Here is a 27,151-nt window from a genome sequence, read left to right as displayed (position 1 = left end):
TCAAGATCCAATTATCTGATTATCGATGACGCTAGAGATCTAAGCAAGTTGAGAGGAGGCTAAAAAACCACGGTGAAGCGATGGCCACACGCGCCTGAGGTTTTTCTGCTCTCCTAATGTGTTAATGTTTAAACATTTTCCGTTTCATTTCTTTCGGAGGTGGAAAATTCCCCTAAAAACAACACATCGAATTTTCCATTTCAAGCCACATAATGGTGCGCAAATAATTCGCAGACAGAAGGTGATGCCGACCATTTTTCCTGCCGCTTTCTTTTATTGCGGCAAGCGGATTCACTTGTCCGCAGACCGACAAACAGTGAAACAAAAAGCGCCAAACGAGCAGCCAGTTTGGCCCGGGGTAAAGGAAAAACGGAAGCCAAACCGGAGATCATCACTTTCCACTCGCACGGCACACAAGGGGAGGTTTTGTGAACTATTGAACTCGAAAGCTTCGGAGTCCGCCGGTTCGGGCGGGTTAAATGAAGCGCAGCCGTACCGAAAACCGTGTCGTGTTTAGGGAATTGAGGTTTATTGGCAATGGTTAAACGAAAATTGGGTGCGTTGTGTTGCAGCCCGGTCCGTTGTTATGGTTTTGTTCGGCTACAAAGTCGTAAGTCGAAATTAACCTCGATCGTTTGAGGGTGCGGATTTTTGCAGCAGAAATCAGTGCTCACTCGGGGAAAAAACAGTGAATAACAGTGCTTCAGGTGTGTCTGTGTGCCACGCTGGTTCACGGTTGTAATTATGCTGTGGGAGCACCCGGCGCTGGTGCTGTGTTTTAGTGTTCGATCCTGACCATCTGCTACATCTGATACGGAACCCGATCGGAAATAGAAAGGGAAAGAACCACCGCCCGGTACCGGGACCGGCGAGGCGATTAAAAATGATGAAGGAAAAACCACATTTTCACTACCATTTTCCCACAAGGCGCTTCCCGGGCGGGCATCCATCAGAACGAAGAGCATTTCTTTCTTAATTAAAAATCTTAAACAAAAAACAAGCACCGACTCGGGTTTGCTCTCGTAATTAACCCGCATGGTGGCATATGAAACGCTAGCTTCCGCATCTGTAAAACGTTCTCTCTCTGCAGGGTGTACCGTTAGCATTAAGCGTTTGTGTGGCGTGCTGTAGATTGCATTTTAATGATTAACTTGCGAGCTGCGCAAACACATCAAACGCTCGGTTAGGCCTAAGCGTTAACGATTAAATCGATGATCATTTATATTTAAATTGGATTCAATTATGTTCAATCGAATATTTTTCACATTATAAGGCTGATGCGTTGAAAAGGCTCCATTAAATCATTACGCGGTTGTAAAAAAAACCAAGCGAAACGAAACATCGGAGAGCGGGTTAAGATCGAAATAAAAACATAACTTGCGTCGGACAATAAAAATTCCTTTCAACGTCTTTTTTCTTCCGCGACCGACACGCAATCCTCTTGCTGGTTAAATAACTGCTGATAAGCAGAGGAGAAAGAGAGAAAGAGAGAGAGAGCAGATGAGAAGGAGGGAGGCGTTTCTGCTCTCTTTCATATCAAATCCGGGAAGGTCAAGCGAGTAAAGGACCCCATTCCCGAACGTCCCACGTTCCTCGCTTGCAGTATCGTTGAAGTTTCTGCTAAATTTGTTCCATTTAGCGTTCCGTTCCGAGCAGCTGGGCGATACAAATGCCACACGCAATCGGTACGCCCCTGTTCCACATTGCGAGCGTGCGTGTGTGTTTGATCTGGCGTACGAATGTTTTGGTTTTATCTGCTCGCTTTAGGGGCTCCAAGCCTTGCGAGAGCTTATTAGGCAACGAATGGAAAATGCTAGACAAGTCTCTTAAGAAGCATCTTCGAGCCGGAGCTTTTCAAAACATTCCATTTCCATTTCTGGCACGCACTCGGGGGAGTTTGAACAATCAGGGTGCGGCCCAAAGAAGAAATATTGCGTGCCACTCGTCTCCTTCTCTCTCTCTTTCTCTCTTGTGTGCGTGCAATTCATTCTTTCAGCTACTCCCTATAGCGCCCGCTTCCGGATTACGTCGAGCTGCAATCGGGTGCACCCACCAAAGAACCGTGGCCAGCAGGTAATTTGGCTAAAACGTTTAAATGCGCCCGCCGCAAAACTCACCGCAAATGGCAAAGCAATGCAGCGGGACAACTTGTCAAGCTGCAAATGTCATTATTGACGGGATCGTTGGATGCGGCTGGGCGTACGTGAACGCGCCCGCGCGTGTGTGTGCGTTGGAGTCAGCTTTCAAAATAAAGTCTAAATATCGGATTAAAGTCCACGGAAGTGAGAGAGAGAGAGAGAGAGGGTTGGGTGTTACCCGGCCCGGGTCGTAATTAGATAGCAATAGGATCTGCCATGCGCCCGGCCGAGCAGAACGTACCAACCAACCGATGAAACGCGGAACCGACGTGGAGTGTCAGATTCTAACAGAAAACAAACAAACATAACGCAGCAAAGGGAGCCTGCGCTGAACTTTCTGCTCCCAGCCCGGTGCTACGGTGCTCGAGGATAGCGTTACAGCCGGAGGAGATTGTTGCGAAATGTTGCAGCAGCTTCAAATACACTCCCTAAGCGGTTGGGTTGGCTCCGAAGACAGTTGACGGCTTGGGAGACAGATTTAGGGGTTTGGGTAACGTGCCTGCGAGTCAAAGCAAATGATGTGTAAGAACGTCAGCAGGGCAGTTTTCAGATTGGATTCTTATGAATGGAATGGGCCCTGTCCTCGTCATTTTTATAGCATTTTGAAGTTGGTCTCATAAAAAGGCGACTCTTATGTGCTCCTCCTAGTCTCAACACAAGCCTATGGTAAGTTCTTTGTGAATAAACGAAAAATTAAAAAGTGAGTATCGCTAATCAATAGACCACTTTAAAAATAAAACTGCGGAAATTCGCTAATCTTGCATGTCTTTTTGGGTTTTTTTATTGAACATATAAAGAATTTTGATTTTTTTAAACCTAACAAGCAATTAATATGAGCAACACAACCTGCCATTCTCTCTCTCTCACGTACATAGTGTAAAAAAGTAGATAGTCACGTTCAATTGAAAAACGAACTTTAATTGCCGTACCTTGCAAAGCGGCATGAAAAACGATCCTCATCTAATGAGAGAAAAGAACCTCCAAACCTTTTGCTAATGTTCTGATGTAATGCTGATCAGCAGCAACTGGGTAAGAGGAAAACAACCCCGTTTAGTCTTCCTTCCCTCCCATGCAGGCACACACACACACGTACGCAACCGACAAGAATTTCCTTTCACTTTTCCACCCATTCCCCCGCTTGTTGCGCCACTTCTCCGGGGGAAAAAAAGGCGTACGCGCATCGAATCGTAGAATAGGGCCCGTCGTCGACATGGTCTTAGAATAGAAGCGTTTGGCAGCGAAGCGAAGCAAGGCAAAGAAAGCAACCCAGCGCGATTGATCAAAGCGCGTGGAATCATTCTCGGGGATCTCGTGCTCGGCATCGAAAGGTCGTATTTTAAGCTGTGCAAACGATGTGTGAAACCATCCAGAGGGTCAGGTGCGAACAGCAAACAGAGCACACACAAAAAGGTTAGAAGGCGCGTTCTTATATTTATGATAGCGAGATGGGAAAACACGAAACAGCCGCACGTCACACCGCGAAATGGATCCTAACCATGCGATACGTTGCAGCATGTGGCGGAGGCTCGGGCGGAGCCGGCGTGATTGAGTTGTGAATCGTACCAAGCTCGTGCAGTCATTAATATTGTTCCCCGCACGGGGCATGAGCTTCAATTGGAGTGAGGTGCGTACAATTTCCCACGCTTTTCCATTCGGCTCGATCGTTTGGTTTACATTTTCCCTATTTTTTGTGAATAAAAATACAACAGACTTCAACGCGCTTCATCAAGCGACGAACCTTCCGGTTGAAGGATTTTGTTTTGAAATAGCAATAAAAAGCAACCCACCTTGGCAATGGAAATGAGTATGTTTTTTTCCACGCTCAATGTCAAAACGAGCAAACATGTGCTTCCGTGTCCACGAGCGGGGGATGAAGGGGGGACAAGTCACGTGCACCGGGCCTAACCATCAATCAAGATGAACAAGCGTCGGCTTATCGTCCGACAAATCGTAACACACTCCGAAATGCGAATAACACACAGGAAGGAAGTTATCATTCCGCACGATGAAATTGGATGAAAATGGAATGGAACAGCTCATGCACACCGTACAACGCCACTGCTGTTGCAGATTCGTTGCAATTGTTACCGTGTTTTTACTCTGAGTTTTTTACTCTGCTCTTCTCCATCTGCTGATATGCTGATAAGTGAGTGCAGAAATCAAGCGCAAGCCGTGCTTTCCACAGCTACCAGCCATTAAGAGCGTTGGCATGCATCAAAATAAACAATCGCTAATGACAGTGACACTGGCACGAAACGATGCAGCCGCTGCACCGTGGGCTTCATTAACACTTGACCCAGTTGAAGGTTGGAAGTTGGAAGGGCAGTTGTCTGTCTGTTCCCGAGCCGACCCTACGACCCTACCCCGGCGCTTTAGGAAGATGTCGTTTGCGTTGTGTCTGCAGCAGGAAACGCCTCCGCCTCCGATAACGAACCGGGCGTGTGAAAATGTGCTCCATTGTGTCGGGCTCTTGTTTTCGGAGCGGATTTGCCGGATCGGTGTCTCTTCTTGAAGCCAGCGCCAGAGACTTGAGTGGAGTGGAGGAAGAAACAAAATTAGACCAACGCGTGCCGCTAAATGAGCTTTACCCGAAGTGGTGGCCCAATTCTGCTCCGACTCCGTTTCGGCAGGGTACGAAATTCGTCGAGTAGGTCAAACAGTTTTAAAAGCGGATTAATAAACAACACCGTCCATCGGCGTTGCAGGGAGGATTATATAAGCGTCTGTTTTGTTTTTAATCCGAGCTCGGAAAATGGGGAGGATGATTTACAGTGTGACCGACCCTTCTGAAACGGTTATGAATTCATTCTTGCCCTCACCCTCCCCCCGTTGAGGGTAGCCTCGTTTGTTAATTCCATTCCAAAACGGTGTTCCTGGAGTTTCGGGTGGGAGTCACCGTCGTGCTCTTGTTTCTGGTTTTTGGTGGTCTGGAGTAGATTGTTTTCCTGACTATTGTTTTATCACACGAAACGAGACCTATCAAGCTCATCTGATTGTGAATTCGTTTGACAAGAACGATAAATTATGGAACTTTCCATTCGAGTAAAAAAGTAGGACCGGCTCACGCTTCAGTTTGGGGTTTTGTGTAATAATTAGGTTAAGCGAACCAGAAGAAGACATCGATATCGCCGCTGACCCGTAGATGGTGACCAGATAATGATGGTTTTATTAGCAAAAGGCATTTAAAAGGCTGATGATTTAAGGCAGATTGTAGGTTGGTTTTGAAGTTGAAAAAACGACATTAAAACTCTGCTCATTACCCGGCACTAGCATTCACACCTTGACCCTATCCGAGGTTTTTAATTGCCACGAGCGTGAAGCGTAAACTTCCTTCACAAGCACTGGTCTACCAAAAGCAAAAAGAACGGATCGCCCACCAGCACCCAGCCTAATGAACCCAACCTCCCTCGTATAAAATCGATCGCAAATGACACAATAGTCGGTCGGGACAGAAAGGCCCATCTTGTGCGGCACTTTATGCAAGCAATTGCACTGGCCTCCCACCCTGTTGCAGCAGATGCAGCTAGGGTTAAGGTTGGTTAAGCAATTTTTTCTTTCCCTACACTGCAACTACATCCAACCCACGGAAGCCCACGGAAGAAGGCAAAAACTCGAGGGGAAAATGCGTCGAACGAGCTATGAAAAATTGACACTAATTGTGTGCGAGCACATACACACACACACACTTTTGTCATACAATTATGAGATATTTTTCTGCCCAATCTTGGGCATAAAGTTAGATCGCAATTTTGCTTCATTTCTCTCTCTCTCTCGCTCTCTCATTCGCCCTTATATTCCACCCCCGAGCATGGGTTAAACACAGGTTTGCTTTTATCTGCAAAGCCTTATGCCGGAAGAGGTAAAGATGTGAAGTGTGTGTTTTTTTTATTCGCCAGCCATTTTAGCAACAAACAAAGTGTTAAATTGTGCGCTCGTTCGGTGGGCGAAGAGGTCATTTGTCACCATAAAGTTAAAAGCCGGCGGAAATGAAGAAATGCTATTATATTGTCGGTGTCGTAGTTGGTTGAGCTTTCGGTGAATAAAATGTCACATCGGTCACAGTGCGCGTTGTTGATGCGGTGTAATGATTGCAAATAAATTGATATTTTATTTACCATACCCCATACATCTTCCATCATGAGCGGTTCGGGGCTTGGGTATCTGGTTTATGGGTGAGCATCGGTAATCGGATGCTTTTGGGTTGTTTCACACGTAACTTTTATTGCTTTTTGATGGTGGGTTTTGTAAAATGAAGGCCTTTCCCTTTTTTCCTTATCGTTGTGCCTTTTAGTAAACCATTAAACACGATCATTTTCTGCGCCGTGATATTGAAAGTGTTTTTGAAAGGTTGAAAATTCATGTTAAGGATTTCCTTATGATTATAGAAGCATTACCGTCGTTTTTTCGTTATTCCGTATATTGGTTGACGACTGTTGGCTAAACCTTAAAACGATTAAGCACACTGGAACACCTAACTATGAAAATGCTTGAGCTTTACCCAGCAAACAAGATAACATATTTGGGAAAAGAATGCATTCAACTTCAAACTATACGTTAAAATAAGTAGAATCTTTGAAACAAAATAAAAAACCGTTTCAGCATCTACTTTACTCTATTTTTCCCACACTTAAAACAACCTTCCCCTATCTCTGTAACATTAGCTTACGTGAGCAGAAACCAGGAAAATAACGCTTTTTCTTCGTCACAAACTAAACCGCTTGATGTGCCGCCACCTATTACCGATGGGACGGTTCCCTCTGCCACCCCTGAGGGTGACTTTCTTCTCCCCCTTACCCACCCTCCATCATCACCGCCAAAGGTGAGACCAAATTACACACAAATAAATAACCATGTGTACCACGCTCGGAAAGGAAGCAATCACCGATAACAGCCAGCTAGACAACTAGTCGCGAGAGAGTGATGGAGAAGCAAAAACTAACCAAAAACAAACAAACAACGACCAAACACAGGCCCAGGTCGAGTAATCTGTCGAGTGCATAAATCAGAGATGGGGTGGTTTCTTCGGGGGTCTCTTCTGCTCCTAGCGAGAGATCACAAGAGCACGAAACGGTGGCGATCCGTCTCCAGCATCGTTCGAGTGTGCTGTTTCTTAAGCAGCCCGATGCGCGGCTAGAAATTCGCGAATGTATCATTTACACCTACTCGCTCGTTCCCATCGAGAGAACGGCAAACGCCTTTCCCTTGCACACGACTGGTGGGGGCGAACAGAGTGGAGGTCGGTGGAGCACAGGTGGACAAGTGTGGTGGGGCGATGTGGGTGAGCGATCGCTGTTGACAATGTGTGGTGTTGTTCTTGGCCCAGTCACTCGAGCTCATCACGAACCGTTCCCATCTAATGCCACGCTCTCGGGCTTCCACATATAGACCGTCAGCCGCCGGCCGTGTAGGCCGTGACGAGTGACAGACGGACTCCTGGAGCCACTCGAAACTCCAAACTCTAAAGCGACTTAGCGCGGGGCGACCTGCAGCGGCCTGAAGACGATCTTCCCGAGCAACTCCCAGTCGCATGGTGTGCGTGTGTACGAGAGTGTGTCCCCCCAAAAATGGACAGGATAGAAGCGAACCCGGCCGTACTTGGACAACGTTTGATTATTTATCTGGATATACCGAAGTCAACGTACGATAATATCACCTTCGGCCGAGCGTTTTTATGTAGCCTGTGTTTTCGATTTCGTTTTTGGTTAGAGAAAGACATTAAAAGTTTCGCCTCCAGCCATTGACATTCCACTTTGGCGAAGCAGCAAACGGGTTGGATTTAATCGACGCTCGTTCTCTCCCGTGTAATGATTCTTCTTTGCCGACAGGCAACAGAACACGATGGAAAGTGATCCTTATGGGAAAAGGCTTTTCACCAAATTTGGAAGAACTGGCTTGCGGTTTGGGGAAAAAGCGGCGGGTCTGTCTGTTGGTCTATTTAATAGGGCAACTAATTTTGCAATTTATAATCAAATCTACGGCTGAAAGCTTTCCAGTGCGACTTTGCTTTATTGGCAACATTGGCTTTTGATAGGCCGTTTTGATGACATTTAGCTTTGGGGTTGTAAAAACGAATTGTTTCAGAAGCGGCAGCTAAGTCCGTTTTATGTCTGCAAGCTCCTTTTTTAAGGGTAAAAATGTCGTTTTTAATTTTTGGAGCCGTCATTGATGCTTATTTTATTTGTTTAAATTTAAATAAAAGTTTTAGGAATAGTAGTATTCATTAACAAAGTGTCATTAGTAAGTGGTGTAACTTCCAATTTAAATTTCACAATTGAGTACCTTTTGATTCTAAAAAGAACTTAAATGAATTCTAATGAGCAAAGCTTTCAAAGAAGCTACGAACGCTCCCGGAACAATTGAAGCCAACCTTAGCTCTCATCGTACATTTCTTGAACGTTACTCATTTGCGTAAAATTTAAATGTTCCCATCATAATCATCTTTCAAAACGAGCATGTTATTATACAAAATGATTTACTGCCGTACATGTGCGCAACCCAACTTCAATAAAGTTTAAAGTACATCCAAAACAAATTCCGCTCGCACCCATAACTCCGACACCTTTCGCGGGAAAACACAATGAGGAAAAGCAGGAATGTTCCGCTGAATGCATTTCACCCTACATCGCGCCAATCAGCACACATCGTCAGCTTGGTGGATAAAATGATAAAATGGTGCCACCCTCCGCGCCATGAGATCGCGAGAGATATCGCACCAAATGATAAGCGCGATGAGTTTTACGCAAAGAAAGGAAAATTAAATATCTTCTCCCGGCACACACACACATGCGCCCGGAAAAAATGGAAGAAAAGGATGGAAGATATGGGGGAGAAAAATGTGCTTCGCCTTATCGTAACCCTGATTGTGGCATGAATATTCAGCGGGCGATAAATAACCGTTGTTCTTGTAAGGGAAGAAAAAGCTAAGCCCAGTCTAATATGGCATAATTTTTCCTTCCTGACCCCCTTTTTCCTCTCTCTCTCTCTCTCTCTGTACATGTGCAGTTGATGCACAATTTGTGCATTAGTGTTGGTCAGCCGCCCAGGGGAACCTTTGGCGAAGCTGGTTAAGGGCTGTTTGAGTTGGTTTGCGCCAAATCTAAGCAACGGCTAGCAGGTGGCAAGAGACCAGAAATAAAACGAAGCAAATTAGTGCGGCAAATCGTGGCGGGTGGTACCCCATAGCCTAGGCCTAGGGAAGAGCGAGAAGGGAGAGTCAAGGAGGGAGAACGTAAGTGCGCGCGCGCGCGCCAGAGAAAGGGGCACATAAAGGAGGCAAGAAAATGGGCCAACAACCCGATGCGCATCCCGTGTAGTTTGTGTTTTTTTGCGCTCATCCACTAGCATTATGCAGCGCCAGAGTATGTGTGCATTGCACTTGCACTACATACCAAACGACGAGCAGGAGAAAGAGCTGCACAAAACGCATCTGACAGGGAGCGGACGGGACAGGGCGGGAGATTGGAGGGAAGGTGGCATCGAGCACAAAAGCGCATTGTTCTAGCGGCAACACCGAGAGACACCGTGTGCCATTTTCACTCTTCATTGAGTTTCCCGGCCGCGGACAGGCGCTTTCCACACACGGGGAGCCCACCCGGTAGAAGAAGAAAGCTGACCTCCTATCACAGCAGCGCAGCGCTGTCTACACCGACGTTCCGGTACAACGGGGTCTGCAGCACACCATTTTGCACTCCAGGAGGACTGGGGCTGCTGCAGTTTGATTGACAATCACGTCACCGTATCACCACCGTAGGGCATCGAGCGAAACGCCGGGCTTGAAGATCGACTGGCTTTTACTTTGATCGTTTGATGAAGTGAAAATCGCTACGAATAACAGGGTTCGTCACTTGCGGTGGCGTTGATGTCTTTTGAGCTGTGCTGTGTTGTGTGTTTTTTTGTGTCTCATTTTTGACTTGCTAATTTGCGGCTAATCTTTTCCCATTGTTTTTATCTTTATTAAGGAACAGCTGAAAAATCTCGCTGTGGTTGTAAAACCTCTCTTTCGGGTGGCTCATTAACCGTGTGTGTGTGTCTGGTCGAGAGCTGATCAAATCGCGATCGACGGAAATGGTGCAAATAGGCGATTCGCATCGTTTGCTCGTGACAAATTTGTGCCATCCCGTGTGTGCACCATTTCGTATTTGGCTTTTTTTGCGGTTTTGCGCTCACTCACGCACATTCCTGCCACAAATTGGCATCCAATGGAGAGTCGCCAATAGCAGGGTAGGCGATTATTATTTATCAATTAGCGTCAAGGTGCTGCTCCTTTCGACGGCCGGTGACGGCCCGACCTGACCTAGAGCTTGGTGTGCCGGCTTAAAGCGAAGGCTTAAATGAGCCGTTAAAGGTAAAGCGTTCGGAGGCTCCATTTCACGCCACCCATTTCCGCCACACGTGGCACCCGCAGCAGTACTAACTCTATTAATTATCGGATTTTTTCCTACCCTGCGCTTGGGAGTCTGCAGCCGAACGAAAAAGACCCATTCATCCCTTCAGGGAGTCTGGGCGTTAATGTTGCCGATGAGCATCCACTAGCGAGCCGAAAGAATCCACGGGTGTAAATCGTCGTATAGTATAAATTTCTTTTCTGCCATGAACCCACCCTCCATCCCGGTCCGACACTCATCCGGGTGCCCTTATTCGAATGAATTTTCTCCCAATTTGTGTAGTGCCATCCGAAACCCGGCATCCTACTGGCTGGTGGTGGGATTAGTGGTGAAGGGAATTATTTATGAGTTACACAACCCTACCCTGCCCAAGTAGGCCAAATGAAGCGCACAGTCTCCAAAGCGCACCACCATTCTCCAATTCTAAGGCCGACTTCAGCTTAAACTTCCCAAGATGCAAACCTTGGGCGGTTGATCGCTTGTGAACGGAAAATTGGCCTCGAAAGTATGACCCACTTTTTTGCCATCGCACCTCCTCTTTCTTCTTCGTTCCAGTGGTCGATGTTCGCGCCGGTACAGGGAACGTAGTTTAGAATCATTAGCCAGAATGATCTGGCGCCGGGAGGGGCGGTGTGAGAAGAAAGGCCGGGGCAACCTGTCGCGTGGTATTTCTTCAACCAGAGGGACAAATTATCTCTCTTCAAAAGCGATTGGCTTTTCGGAAAGACTGGTTCAAATAGCTGAAGCATTATTATTCGGAGCGGTTCGGCACAAGGCTCGTTATCTGGGCAAAGCGTTTCGTATTGTTACAGGCGTGCGTTAGGTAATGTTTTTCTATTTTCTGCTTTACGTCACGTGAGCGGTATGGGATGGTTTAGAGTTTCGATCGATGAAAGAGCTTAACATATTCTTAAGAATTCCTGCGAGGACTATTTAATGCATTAAGTTTGATAAATTGTGAAAGCTAAAAGGAAATGTAAGTTTAATTATCACTTACTTGATTCACACCTAATTCCACTGCAAATAAAGTGTTTGAAATATTCCTTTCTATGGTTGCAAAGTTCCACAGCGCACATTCAATATTCCCCTTTTTATTTAGAAACATTTCCCTGAGTAATTCAGATGTCCTAGTATTAGGATTGAAACCCTGTAAACATCCTTTTTTTATACCCATCAAACCTACTTAATAACACTCGTTAAATTTATCAACAGTTCTTCGATATTCACAATTCCTCTAGACTGCGCTTTCGCATATCACATAAAGTATTGATTAAGCCTACAAGAGTACCTTCAAACGACAGGGGACCTCATTTTTGTGATAAAACCCACGCAAAAACATGATAACACCCTAAACACACAGTATCAGCATGTCCCCAAGCTTAAACAACACACCCCAAATCCGGAGAAGCTTTCTCGACCCGAATGAGTGGACCGGAAAATGCGCATCGAAGCACAATTAACTGTTTGCCCTGAAGCCTGTCTGCCCATTTTTGGGTCCCCCCGAAAGAAGAAAAAAAAATGCTTCAAATTTTCACACGCTAAGCAGCCCGATTGTTAACCTCCATCGAACGTCACTGATTGATCGCGTACGACCCGAGACCATGTCGAAGGCACGACGACGGCGACGACAACGACACCACCATCATCATCAACCCTGGCCCCGGCGCGTGAAAAAGGTCAGCCGAAGAGGGTCGTCCATTTGGGGTCGTCTACTTCGGTCGTCTCTTATCCCTCCTGCTGGCCGGTTTAACGCGAACTCCCCGTGGAGAAAACTGGATCAAAAGCCGAGCCCTTCCTTCGACGATCGAGACAATTTCTTTCGATGGTGCGTTAGAGAGCAACAGGCCAGCATCGTCAACCTGCATTCCCCCTTCGGGCGAGGTCACAACTTTCCACTTTCGTTTCCATTTGGTCCCGGTCTGGGGGAGGGGGGAGGGAGGGACCAACGTGCGATTAAGATGCTCGCAGGCTCCGGATCCGGGCGGCGACGGCAAAGGAAAAGAAGAGTGATCACGCGATTTACGTCGCTGATAACCGGACGACATCCGGACGACGGTTTCGACGAGTCGGCGAGGTTTTTTTTTCGCTGGAAAATAGATTCATCCCGATGCCGATGTAAATGCGCCACGATAACGTAGCTAGGATGACAAGTTTCTTGGCTTTTTGGAGAGCAAAAGCTTAGTGAGAGGAGTGAGTTTTACTGGTCATAAAATAAATCCTCATCTGTCATTAACCTCCCTTTGAGACAAATGTCCTCAAAAGAAATAAAGGAAAAGGTTTCGATTTAGCATAAGCATTAAAATACGAGGTAACTTTTAGCTCACCCTCGTGTGTGTGTGAGTGTGTTTACAAAACAACAAAACATGCTGTTGTTGGTGTTACATTTTTTTTCCCAACCTCCCAGTACATGCTAATTTGCATACATTAGACATATGTGCTTCCTTCCGTTTCGCATCCACCGCCGGGTCTGGTCTGGCTCTTGCAGTCACCATGGATCACCTATGCTGTACCCGGCTGGCAGCATAATTTGCATATTTTCTCCTCATCAACAACCCGATCATGGTGCTTTTAGCGGTGATTTAGAAATAGAAAACGATCGACATGCGACTCGACTGATCTGCATTAGACGGAAAATAAGGCCGACCTGGCCTTGAGGATGTGCACGAGTAGCACGACCTATGTGTATTCACGTGTGCCATGTGTATGTCGTTGTGTGACTGCATGGAAAATTGCTCCCTGCATGTAAGAAGAAAAAAAAGTCACACAAAAACAAAGCGAGCCAACCGGAATTGATCACGAAATTGACCCGCACAACAACACACGACGCAACAGTGAAGACGAGTTGGGCCTTCAAATCGCTCTCGATTCCGGTAGAAATTGCAGTCGTAAATGGTCGCTTCCCTTTGGTCGACAATTAAGATGCCCGATTGAGCTGTATCGTGACGACAAGAAGAAAGTCGTCGTCGAGTGCCTGTTCCCGCTGAGCCTGAACCCGCGTGCCAACCCCGAACGGTTCGAATGGGAATGTGAAAAGTGATAATTACCCAACCCGATTACACGATCCAGCATCATCGGCAAAATTCAATCAAATCACCCTATTACGGATCCCTGATCTCTCGCACACAGGGTGCATCATCACGTTCGCGGCGGTGGTCACTTTACGATCTCGCAGTTTATGCCACTTCGCGCTCGTAAAACGTCTCCGTTTTATGTTAGCGCCCTCAGCGCCCTTTAAAGGAAGGATGCACATCCATTCGCATACCGGTGCTGATTGTTTTGATACAGACAGAGAGACAGAGAGAGAGAGAGAGAGAGAGAGAGAGCAAAGACACATTCCGCAAAGCAAATAACTGTGCACCAAAGTGCCAGGTGCATCTAGGGACGTGAGAAGGATTGGATTGGATTGGAATTTCTCGGCAGATGATGATGATGGAAATTTGAATCTACGATTAAAAAAGCCAGTTGGAGAGATAGTTAATATTTAATTGATAATTTTATCGTGAGAGAATAATTAAACATTTCACATTAAAAAGTACGGTGTATTTTTCTTTTCAAGGTAAAGGATAAATAAGAGTAATAAAATATCGTAATAAAATTGAAACTGGCCCAGCATTTACTCTGTAAACTATCCAGCACTGATGTCAACTAACGTGTACAACTCGACTCGCCGAACTACACTTGTGAGCTTGTTGGTTAGTTGATCCAGCGCTTTGGAATCGAAACGATGGAGTATAGTCCTCTGATTGAGATTTGGCCAAAAAAAGGCTACTAAGGCATGTTGAGAGATTTTTAGAGAATATATGGATAATTGAATGATGATTCCTCATGAAAGAGTTTCTGTTGACATCTCAAAAACAATCCAAGCCTAACTCCAGACAAGAGACTACTTATTTTGAACTTCTGGCAACTTCCATTATCAATGACAACAGCCAATAGGTTCTATTTTATATCAATTCGGTATCAAAGTCTCCATACTCTTCAAGTCAGCCGTGAGGAACTGGTGGATCCATCAGCTCCTTTGTTTTCATTATCGGATTTTAATTTCAAGATAATGTAAGTTCTAGCTGAGCCTTTAACTGGCTTCATCTAGAAGAGTCTCACGCTGTCCTAGATTTTTCTAAGCATTATTTTCTAAGAAACCTCAACTCACCGGGAAACAAAAAAATGACTTGTGTACGCGAAGATAAATCGGTCGACAATAAATAAGACAAATCAATGAACATTCCTGAACAATCTTCCTGCCACATCGAATTGACGATTTCCTCATTTTTGCGCTCCATTTTTGGAACCCCCAGGCCGTAAATCGCTTACTTCCCCATGGTTCTACGGCTCATTGTAAGCCCACGGATGTTGTGTGTACGTACGCACGCACGCGTGTGTGTGTGTTAAACAATGCTTAAGAAATATGACAAATTTGCGTGTAATTATGATGCGGCATTTAGGGGTTTTCGGATAGGGAGCGAGCGAGCCGAACGACCGAACGCGCGCGCACGCCCCGGTTGTGGTTGCGGTTTTGATGTCGTCGCACTAATTTCCCAAACGCCTCGGGCGGTCGAACACATGGGGCGCACCCGCACCAGCGTGACAATGACCTTCGATTTTTTTTTGGTTGGTGTGTCTTTGTCGTCATACGAACGAGGGATGTGAAAAGTGTGGCAAAGCAAACTCCCAAATCTTTGCTCCAGGGGGGAGGTGCTAGGAATGTGGCTCTCTCTCTCTCTCTCTCTCTCTCTCTCTCTCTCTGTCGCCCTTTCGTTGGGGATGTTGAGGAGTTTAAAAAATTGAACGTTTCCTTGTTGGGAAAACAGCAAAAGAGGTGCAAGAATTCCACTGAAAGAAGCCACCCTATAATAACATAATTGAAGCACGTTATGTGGTATTCTGGATTTATTTTTGGACCCCACGGCAGCAATTAATTTTGCATTTTACATGAAAGACTTTAACGCGCCCGCAAGCCACGAACACAGCCACGACAGCCAAGACGTCTCAACTCCAGAACTCTGCGTTCTCGTCGTCTAAATTTTGCGCGGTGATGTTTTGTTTGTTTTTAAATTTATATTGTTCTGTCACAGACGGATGCATCGATCGAGACGAGACGGGACAAGAACGTCGGTTGAATTCGTAATATCGCTTACCACGCACGCGGTTTCGTGGAAGAATTTTGGAATCGTTCGGTAAGGCGGCCCCGGCCCTGGACGAAATTGAACCGGCCCGGCTTGTCAGACGTCCCATTGAATTACGTTTGATTAATTGATTTCTATAATAATCGAACCGTGTGTGCTGAGCGTTAGTGTGTGTGTGTGTGCGTATGAAGGTGAACGCAAGGAGAACGCTCATCATAATCGGAAAACAAATGGGTTATTAAAATTAATATTTTTGGTGGGTGCGGATTTTGGGTGTGATTTACTAGCAGCTTCAAGCGAAATGTATGAACTCCGCCACACAAAAGACACGCGTAGAAATCATATTTATCATCATTTGACTGTTCTTCGATTCGATTCTAAACTGAATCAGAACACTTATTCACAACAGACATTCAGAGATCTTAGGAGTTGAGTCCTTGGGTCAGAAATACCCAAAGCACCTGGTAGTCGGTTGCAAAAAAAATTAAAACTGGCTAGATCCTAGACGTATCAGTGATTGCATACTGCCAGACACACCTCTTTGGTGTTACAGCGCGATATGTAATAGCTTGCTGCCACATTGTTTCGATGGCATCGATTCGAAGCACACCTCAATAAATTAAGTCATTTATCGCACGCTCTGGAAACGTCGAGACAACCAGGAAGTATCTCAGCAGCACATCAGACAAGACTCTCGGTAGAAAGTTTGTATCGAACAAGCGGGAAGCCTACTAATGCCTTTTCTCCCACATCACGTTTGGAATCCGTTTTGGTCCGACGACGACGACGACGACGACGCCGGCCAAGGAACCAAACCTTCACGGGCGTGTTGATTGCGCAAGTCGCACTAAATAGCTCCTGTCGAAGGAGGTGAAATCGGCGAAGGTGGCTTATAATATTGATCGATTTTTCCCTCCCCGTAATCTATCGGAGCGGATGAAGATCGATCAGTTGCTACCAGCCAGAGCATGGCAAAGCATTAGCATCAGCTCCAGACCCCAGGACCCGGAGGGCGCGCGAGTGGACGAATAATTATAGAAATTATCTCCGCTGATGGCGAAACAGGGAGAACAGAATCACAGATCTGCCCGATCGCTTTACCCTGTGATGCTAATCGAAGAACACGAAATAGTGCGACACATTGAAACGGAGCGATCGGATCTGTGGGGGCTGTTTAATAACACAAACTTTACGAGCCCAATCATCCAGCCCTGGGTGGTTCCGTCACACGAGCGCGCGAATCGAATGATGGATTAGTATGAAATGGATCCACGTCGGGATCGCTCTGCAGGACCGACCAGCTGATCTGACCGAACACATCTCTTGCGCGGTGTGTGGAAGAAAATAAACTGAGTCATCTCAAGCGAGTCAGGGATGGGCCATTTGACTGGTTGAGGAATGTCAGCCACCATTATGAGCCCTCGCGGCCAAGGTTAACCCCACTGATATACGATAAAATATTCCAGTCTAATATACTTTCAGCTAAGCCACGCCAACCGTGAAGGAGAACACAACACACGCTGAGCGACGGTGAGCCGTGTCGTAAAAATCTTAATTTTATATCTTCACACGTGGTTCCAGCCAGCCGAGAGAAACGTTTATCTTACGAGACGGAACACCCCACAAAAAAAAGAGACGCTTTTCACGCAGACATGGACTCGCGGGACAAAATTATCACAACCGAATCATCACTTCAATCATCATGGATGGAACACGCAGGCATCCGACAGAGGAAAAACAGGGAAACACAAAAATCCAAACAAAAACATAAAAAACTGCTAAATGACATCAAGCTTCGGTTCGTAATCCAAGCGTTGGGAGACGTTGTTTTTTTGTTGTCGCTTGGGGTCTTTGGGGTTTGCTTCTTCTGCGCTATTTTCGCGTGCTTATAAAATATTTAAATGATCCTCATTTGTAAAACTATCGTTTTGGCCCTGGAACGTAGCAGCCGGCAAACAGCAGCCGTCTGTTTGACTAGTTTATAGCAGCGTGTTTGATGTTGTTTTGGAAGCTAGGATTGAGCTGCATTATCGCAAACAATTCGTTTTATTTGTGTGATTCTAATAGCATCAACACAACAATTATTAAGTATGGAGATATTGTAGAGCATTTTGAGAAATTTTTAGTCGGAGACTCAGTTTCTCCGAAATTTTGATGAAAGCAACAATAAGTCCCGGTCTATACAATCAACAAAAGATCTAGAGTCTTGTTATTACGTCGTATACGTATACGTCCAGGGGCATAGAGGACTGTTTTTCTGGTCTTTCTCCACCAGACTGCCCTAGTGGACGCTAGGTCGTGATAAAGAAAAGGCTTGGAAAGGATAAGCCCCTTGAAAGACGCTCCTTCGGTAAGAACGAGGCTCTTTATCCAAAGTGGCTTACACGAGGTATAGTATGAATGGTCTTTGTTGGCCTTAGATTACCTCCATCGTTCAATTTGTGGCATAAGAGACTAGACTTGACATTGACTCTTCACAGAAACATCCTGGTGCATTAAGAACATCTGATCGTGTCTCCTGACAGAATTTGAAGGGTCCGGATAGTCTCGGAATTTTTCTTGACAAAATGTAACCAAAGTTAACTGTTTGATCCTAGCTTGTTGATACTGGGCATCACATACAGCAGAACATAGCCAAAAATCCTCAAGCAACTGAGTACGTCCTTGATAGACCTTATTGATTCTTCAAATAATGTCCAAAAAGTGTCTTTTAGAACAATGTTGATGATGACATTGGAAATGATGAGAAATTACTGGAAACTCCATTTTTCTACTTACTAATGTGTCCATTTCCAGGATGTGGTATATGTCCGTTTGATCTAAAACCGGCAGGCATCTTGCTGCTCCAATGCTCCTCTTCTCCCAAGACAAAACAAAACCGGCACACAACACACAAAGCTCGCCAGCGATGTGCGATATGCGATTATATTTTATGCTGTTTTACACCACCAACTTCACTTCTCTCTCTCTCCCTCACTATTCTCTGTACAACTACGCAGCAAAACCAATTGCGCACAGCACGTAATCGAACTGGTAAAACTACGCGCACACCAACACACGCGGCATGCTAATTTTTTCTATTTCGCAATCGGTGCGCACCAACACGAACGTCGCACATCAGTACACTTTGCGCTCCACTTCTAGATGCAGCCGGATCCGGAACATCCGGGCCACCATGTTCGGCACTGATTTTTCCTTCCAAAACACAGCCTCACACACACACACAAACACATGGAACACACACTTGCACTAGAGCCACAATTCTGGGCGATCACTGGCGAACACGAACTAGAGCAGACTGGAGCAGTTCGTCCCAGGAAGGATGATAACTGGAACGGGAGGGTGGGGGTGGGAAATTGGATTTCCAGTACTAAAATGCCGTTTCACGAGACGTGCCGTAGAGATGTTTCGTAATGGGGATGATGTGCGCATACATCTCGCAGCTTCACTACACTTGAGTCAACGAATAGAGAACACCGGTATGTGGGGAGCGATGTGGGGAAGCGAAGGTCCGGGAAACTAGGGAAGGTCAATATTGTAGAATTGTTTAGCACTGTTAATCTCACTGGAGGGATAGTGTTACGCTTTTTTTTGCGTGCTGGCTATGCTAGGGAAATACAATTAAATGAGATTATTGATAAGTATCCTGGTCACGGCACCAAACTTCATGAATTAAGAATTAACTCACACGACGACTACTAAATGCTACGAAGAGAACCGATAACGATTTACAGCTTGTAATTTAAATTTTTCGATCTTCGAAACATGATCATTTTTCTCGTCCTACGGACGCCAGCTAACGAAACGCTACCGAAGCCTCCTCGCTGCTCCCAAAGCCATCAATCAATCAACCTAACGAACGCCAGAATTTGGTACACATTTCGCTGTACATACGTAACCGAAAAGCCAAAACGAAGGAGCCCGCATATCATAAATTTCCTCAGCTACAAACGCTCCGATCCGAAAACCGATCCCACACAGCCCACACGGACCGGAGGAAATTGAGTGAGGAACAGCGCTCCGAACCGACACAAGCGGTAAAACATCGTCCATTAATGAAGAGAAGACACGATCGGTCCGGAGCGCCCCGATAAGCAAATGAACCGCACCGAATGGCACGTGTTTGACGGGTGGGCTGGGATGGATGGATGTGGTGTGGTATGTTTTCACCAAAAAGCCCGCACGATCTGCAAACATAACATCACACACACATGCACGCACACATCGCGTGACTTTTCTATTATGGGAAGGACGCTTTCGGTTTCTCATCAAAATCGGAGGCCCATCGAAGATGATACACCGAAAATTGTGGCGATTGCGCAACCGAAGCGGCGACTGGCTAGCTCAGGCATTAGCATTGGCTCCTTTGTTTCAAATTTATGTTGTTTCCGTTCCATACACACACACACACACACACACAAAATGAGATAAAGAAGAAGAAAAAATAGCGTGAAAGTGTAATCTATCCACGAGCTGTCCACTGTCCATAAACATTCGCGCCTCAAGTTTCGGAAGAAAGAACTCGCATCCCTTTTTTACGTTTGCATTTTCTTTACCATCTGTTTCTCACCCTGTTTTTTGGATGTAATTTTATCCATTTTTTATATTATTTTTAGGAGTAATTATTCATCACGCCTATTAAGATGCGGGAAAAGCAAGGAAAAATTGATTGCAATTATTTTCCAATACCGTGACGCCATCCCGAGCGAAAGGGTGAGATAAGACCCACCCTCCAGAGCATCATGTTACATTCATGTTACAACATAATGGCGCTTGCCAGGGCAGTTAAAACTTTTAATCGTTTATTCTGTTTTTTATTGGTTTTTCTTTGTTTCGGAATATGTATTTCCGTCTTCAAAATTTTCTCTCCACCAAAAAAACAAAATTACACAACTGTTAATGACTCCATCCGAAGCAGCCAGAGGTCGTAAAAGCGGGCTAAAGAACGCACGCCCGTCGTTCGGAAAGGGAAATTAATGCCAATTCGGAACAAACTGTCATTTACCAACATTATCATTACAAATTCGAACCGTTTCACGGACGGACTTTTTTTCTGATGACCTCGTCTTGTACCTACCATCACTGAAGCTTGATCGTAAAGCTTCGCCTCACACCATCTAACGGAAATGTGGACCATTCTTGGTGTCCCAAATATTCGTCCCACAAGTGACAACTTCCTTTCCGGCGTGGTAAGACAGGTGAGAGAAGGCCTAAAATTGGTTGGAATTTGCAAGTAAACCCCGTGTAACCGTGTGCAAAGGAAAAGGGGATTCGAGCAGCAGCATTTTTTGTCATGGACTTTCTAGGTCACGAGATCTTGGCATTGAGGTGTAAGATTTTGATTAGCATTTTTCATTCCCAAGACCTCCCGCTGCAGGGGGCACAAATCGAAGGGTGCTGAGGAGGTGTCATGGCAGCCTGACTTACTTTCATACACACTTTTCTCTCATTGTCGTTCGCGTGATCGTTCGTGTGCGGTTGATTAAGTGAAATGGAGAAAGAGCCACTCCGGCTGGGCTCAGGGGTGGAGAAAATCAGCAAGCTGCGGAGTTTTGGATGGCTATTCTAGCTTCACTATGAACCCACCTGCCCGAAAAGCATCAAAGTCGAACAGAAAAGAAGGATTAATGCGCAGAGAGAAACAGGCACGCATAACTGCACACAATAGTGGGTTCATAATTTAAAAACATGGAATGAAACGCTAAGAATAAAACCACACAAGTAGAAAGGTAAAAATAGACAAGTAGACGCACACACACAAAGAAACGGTAAAGATTCGAAATTCTGTTCCACTACCGCTACACTATCGGAAGCAGGATGAAAAATGAATTTAAAATCGAGCAAGAGATTGGAAAAAGAAGGATAAGAGACATAAGGAAGGAAGAAAGAGAAAGAAAGAGAAGCGAAAAACTCTCAAATAAGTAGCGATACGATAAGATGAAAAATGAATGAACGCACTTGACTAGATCACCTGCTACCATTGATCATGTTCGTGCTGATCGATAATTGTCGAGAGTTAGCCGTGGAAAAATTGATCATCCCCCAAAACATTCAGCACCGTTTTTACCTTCATCCATCATAACAAGTCTGGAAGCAGTTGGCCCTCAGTTGGTGCTCAGTAGTAAAACGAAACAAAGAACCAAAAAAAAAAAGGGGAATCAAAATGGGGAGACAGATTTAAGCAACAGAGAGAAAATTAACCGATCAACGCTTTGAAGCCTTCAACTTATCAATGGCTTGGCTTGTCAATGAATTGAGGGGCAATGGGGAGCGGGGCGTGAAGAGAAGGGTGGATGAGACGACAGCCGAGAACAAAAAAGAGAGGACAACAGCAACAACAGCAACCCAGGACACGTTTCCATTCTTTTCCGCATTTGAATGGAGTTTAGCAACGCCTATTCGGGCACAACAATTGGGTGTCACGCGATTGAGTAATGCACGCGAACGGGCGCGTTTTGGGGGTGTTGTGGTGATTTCGCTTCCCAATTGCTCCTTCCCCTTTTGCACCCCTCAAGTTCCACGGTCTAAGCTTCCGGATGGTACGGTTTCTGTGTATGTGTGTTAATGTGTTGTTGTGCTTTTCTGTGCTGAGATGCTATTGATAGGCTTTGTTGGGTGCTACGTTACGGTGCCCGATCGATCGATCGTGAAAGAAAAGTTCATCCAAATCCGCTCCCCGTAGCGGTTCATCAATTTTCAACACTTACACATGATTAATGAACCGTTTGGCTTGGCTTTTCCCAGCTAAAAGGGGAACCTTAAGAACTCCGAGGCTCCGAAAGCAGCGAAAGAACAAGGCTTTGTCTTCGGGAGGCATCTATTGCAATGCACGTTGTCTTGTAGGGGAAAGATTTTCTCAATTTTCCGGATGGTTGAAGAAGCAGACAGGGTTCCAGGGACACGGACACGCCACGACAAAGTGGGCTTAGTGGGTGAGAATGTGAAAGGAAATGAGTGTTGCCAGTGTGGCAAATTACACTTATGCATGGTTTGCGAGAGGAATCGATTGCTGTTGCTGTGAAGACAGATTTGCAGATGATCGAGCTCGATGACTTGCCAGAGAAAGGGACTTTCTCAGCCTCCAGAGACACTCTGTCAGCTGTTGAAGGATTAATTCAAAACGACTTCCCAATCAGCTCTTCATAAGGCAGCGTACCTCGTAAAAGGAAAATCAAGCAAAGAGAACAGGTCTCCGTGAGATCAGTGCCGGAAAAACTACAGCAACCGATAGGAAGGAAAGATCCCAAATCGGTCAAGCGAGAAACAAATTCCCGGTAGCAGGTTCGGTGCAAGCGCTTTCTCGTGTCTATGTGTCTATGTGTATGTGGTTTTCACGGTCGCGGAAAAATAGGGTTTAAGATGTCCCGATGTTTTTCCTTCGAAAAGCAAACAATCGTGTTAAACAAGGAAGGTCAGTAAAGCAGAGCAAGTTCCAGTCTCTCTCTCTCTCTCTCTTTCTCTCTACCTTTAGCTCAGTTTTTGTTCCGGATACCACAGAGCGTAATGCACGAGCGATCGACATTGATTTTCTCTAATCGGGAAATTGCAGCAAGTGCAAGTGCATCAGGTGGAGTGCATCTGCGATCTCTTTCTTCGTTTGGTTGCTTTTCTCGCTCTCTTTTGCTTTTGCATTATTCAATCGAAACGGAACTGAATTCAAATGAAAAATGCTTTATTTTATTAAACTATTAGAATATTATCTATTAGCTATTAAAGCTTTTTTTAATTTTTATTAATAATTTAATTTTGTAATAAAATGTGTCAAAAAGCGTTTAATTACGGTGAGAAAATTAACACGAGCATTATCAAACAAAAAGCTCTCATATAAATCACTCAACCGTCGCGTTCGAAGCTGTTAGCAATTGAAGAGAATTCATTACGACAGTCGAATGTTGATGTAAGCGTTTAAATATTCATTACAACTACAACGAACAAAAACAAAACAATCGACGACATTGTTCTACCAAAAATTTTCGTCACCAAAAGCGATTCGACCGAGCCACCGATTCGATCGTGTACTTCGCTTATGGTGATCGTGCCTTTTTTCTTATGCTCGGTGCTACCTGTTCAGCGACATAGCGGTTCATTTGGTTAGCCAAAGCACCGTTCTGTCAACCGCCATTGCCACCCACCCCCCAGTCTCTTGAGAGTGTATCAAGCCGATTCTTTGTCCAGCATGTACCATTCGGAGGTAGTTAGGGACTTGGACAATAAAACATAATCATTGCGCACTACAAGCATAACTTGCAGCTGGTGATGAAAAAGTTTATAGCTGAATGCTTTAATCCACCGGTGGTGATGGGTTGGGTACGTAGAAGAAGCACGTATCCTCTTCCCGTACACGGAGAGCGCGGTGGACACATATGTTTTATCCCACCCGCCCGATGTCTTCAAATGTTGTTTGCCCTTATGTTTCGTTTTTAATGCGTCAATACATCCGTGCTGGTCCTGGTCGGGGGTTCTTGCCAAGTGCGGCGCTTAACGTATGCGGGCCTCACAGCCATCGCCCTGGCCAATGTTTTCTTGATGGTGCCATTTTTTTTTCTCCCTCCGCTGAGCTCTATTTCTATTTAACATTCCGCCCGTTCAGTCCGGTCCGTTTGTTTCTTTTCGAGTCGAGCCCTTTTTCACCCTTCGAGCGGATCGAACTCGCTCGTCTGCGGTCTCGATCGATCTCGAGCGTAAGAAGGCAAAGGGCTAAATGCCGGCGATCGTTGCAATAAAAAAGCACACACAAACACACACCAAACGAACACACAAATCTAACCACAAGCACACACCGCGCACCACACGTAACGCATCCAACTCTCACACACAGCGAGGGGAGACTAAATTCTTACCACACGAGGGAATGTCCGGAAGGGAGATGAAAGAGCCCCGGAGGAGAGCCTTTTAAACGGTGCCGAGATTTATCCCAAATTTATGTTTTAATGCACCACGGTGTTGTGTGTTGTGTGTTCGGTCCTTATGCCTCGGACCTTATGGAACGACGATGTCTGTTATACGAGCGAGGTTTATCTTCATGTGTATTTTCACTTAGCAGCAATAACTTACGGCTAACGACACTTTCGGACCTCTTTAACATCGTTTGAGTGGTGTGTACTTTGATCTCTTTCGATTGTACTGTGGCGATTGTTGCTACACGGCACAATCGACACCACCGGCATCGCTGTCACTATAAATATAAGGGAAGGGTTGTTTAAACGCCCTTAATCGTTTACAGCACTATTCAGTCAACACTTTACTGTTTATCACATTGCGATATTAGTACATGTAGCTTGGCGTTCAATTTTCCGTCCCAAAACTATCACAACACAACACACCCCAACTTGTCAGCTGATCGGTTCCACGGTTGCGGCAAACGGATCGTGCACGAAAATCAATCATTTCTCCCTAACTACACCACACCACACCATTTGTTTCCCCTTTTAATCCTCACTTTTATCACGCGATCCGGCCAGTTTCGTGTTTTCCGCGCTAGAGTCAACAGCGAACTGGGCACCAACGCTGAAAGAAGCTGCCGACCCGAGAATTCATCTTCCTGCGTCAAACGCTCCGGTGAGACTAACTGCGCCGAAAGCTTCTCTTCGCGTGCGATGGAGCACCCGGAGAGAGATGGAAAGAAAGAGCGTGTGTGTGTGTGTGTTTGGGTTGGAGTAAAAATAAAATAAAGCACTTATGTGTGTGCGTCTGAGGGAGATAGAAAGAGAGAAGTGGAGAGAGTAAATCTGAGATCTGGCTTAGATGTTAGATGGGAAAATTGTGCTGTTGATCAGTTGTTGATAAAACGTGATGCTGCTCTGCGCTGAGTAATAAAATGATGTCTTACTGAAAATGAGATCGTAAGATTGATTTGCAGTTATTAAATATCATTTAAATGAGTTGGGTATAGAATACGTTTATTTTTATGTAATATTGTTAAGCAATTGGATTGGATATGCATTTGTTTTTGGTTAAGTAGGAAGACTATATTGCTTGATTACGAAGAAATATCATAAACATTAAAAAAAAGAAGTGAAATAAATTTAACACAGTTTCATGAATACAGAATAAAAACCAAACCAACAAAACAAAACCAAGACAAGAAAATAACAATAAAAAAGAACCCTAAACCTAAAAATAGTGAGTCCAAAAATGAAGAAATTGATAACATAAAAAATAGCAAAATGTATTAATCATAATAAAAATTAACTAATAAAGAATTGAATAGATAAACTAATAAACATACAAAGGATAGAAAAGGTGGATTTATCCATCGGTCCATCTTTTGTGAAAAGTTTGTTAAAGAAAAATAATTTTATGAAAATTCAAATAAAAACCTTGTAACTAATGTAACCCGTACCTAACGATGTTTTCCTAAGTGTCAACATTCAAACACTCACCCCATTCTGTTGCATGAAAGCTTGCTTACAATACCGATGCGCTTGAAAGCTTCGTCACAGTCAACGAAAGCTTCGTACGGAATAAAAGCTTTACCTATGCATGGGCTTTCTATGCTCGTACGTGGAAAACGGAAAGCATGTTTCAAAGGAAAAACAGTCGCCAAAAAAAAAAGGGGAAGCAAACAAAACACATAATGAGCCATTTGATGTTTGATTGTGTGTTCCGGTGCTTGTGTGTGTGTGCGTGTTTTTCTTGCGTCGGGAAAACCTCGTTCATCATTATTATCTCGCAGCAATATGTCTCGCTAAGTGTCATAATGGGGACGGTCGGTTATTATCGCCAATAAACAATTACTTTGCGTCTGGATCCGTTTTAATTTGACCGCTCGTTCGTTCGCTCCAACAACATTTGCTGCCACTTGAACATATTTATCCATTATTAATTGCGAAATAAATGCTCTCAATTGAAATCTCAATCACAAGCAGGCAGGACCTGCGTTGCTGGTCGGACATTCCAATCGGAAGGATTTATTGCATTTTCCAATTAACAACAGCTTCCTGCCGAATGTATGATGCAAATAGTTTTTGTTCCTTCTTCTAAATACCACTCCACAAATCCTACCGGATTGCGGCATTAAATGTACTTCTAGAATAAAACACTCAGCTCCCAACCAAAACCACCACCCGCGATCGTTACCGGAGCACTTTAATTAAAGTATAAATTTGTGCTATCGATGCACTTGTTTCGGCTGGCCAATAAATAGCATGCAATTAAACGCTTCATTAGCGACCACCGTGATACGCAAATGTGTGTTTCGGAGCATCGAGTGTTGTTCCCGTGAACGTGCCAATTACCTAGTCCATGTGCGTGCACCGAAAAAAGGCCACCCGAAACACTCGCACGCACATTCTAAAAAACCGGCTTCAATGGTAAAAGCGCCCAGAAGAATATTTACTAGCTAGCACAAAAACGGACCGCACTGCGTAACAAAACATTCCAACGCTTAACGGACGGTTTTTATAAATATTCTTCTTGTCAAAATACTTGTGCACTAAAATTGGCCTTTTTATTTTCGGTTTTGGTAGCTGTCCTAATGGATGCTGGTCCAGTAACAATGAAATAA

General features: G+C 44.9%; 1 protein-coding gene across 6 annotated transcripts in view; it reads right to left on the bottom strand.

Annotated features, from left to right (window-relative positions):
- The window catches only part of LOC118503088 (calpain-11-like), a 36,523-nt gene extending 11,302 nt beyond the window's left edge, over positions 1 to 25,221 (bottom strand). For 2 of the 6 annotated variants that reach the window (XM_036035972.1, XM_036035978.1), the window contains exons 1-2: positions 25,085 to 25,221; positions 18,424 to 19,252 (exon numbers count right to left, since the gene is read on the bottom strand). In XM_036035972.1, coding sequence (XP_035891865.1) covers positions 18,424 to 18,481 — 58 coding nt within the window. In that variant the 5' untranslated portion in view covers positions 18,482 to 19,252; positions 25,085 to 25,221. Of the gene's footprint in view, positions 1 to 18,423; positions 19,253 to 24,968; positions 25,044 to 25,084 lie in introns of those variants that run through there. The other 4 variants (XM_036035975.1, XM_036035976.1, XM_036035973.1 and 1 more) reach the window with 4 other exon arrangements.
- Between the last annotated feature and the right edge of the window lie 1,930 nt (positions 25,222 to 27,151).

The sequence above is a fragment of the Anopheles stephensi genome, chromosome 2 (genome assembly GCF_013141755.1).
Source record: "Anopheles stephensi strain Indian chromosome 2, UCI_ANSTEP_V1.0, whole genome shotgun sequence".
Lineage (NCBI taxonomy): Eukaryota > Metazoa > Arthropoda > Insecta > Diptera > Culicidae > Anopheles > Anopheles stephensi.
Note: the sequence above shows the minus strand (reverse complement) of the source record. Positions and strands in the feature narration are given on the sequence as shown.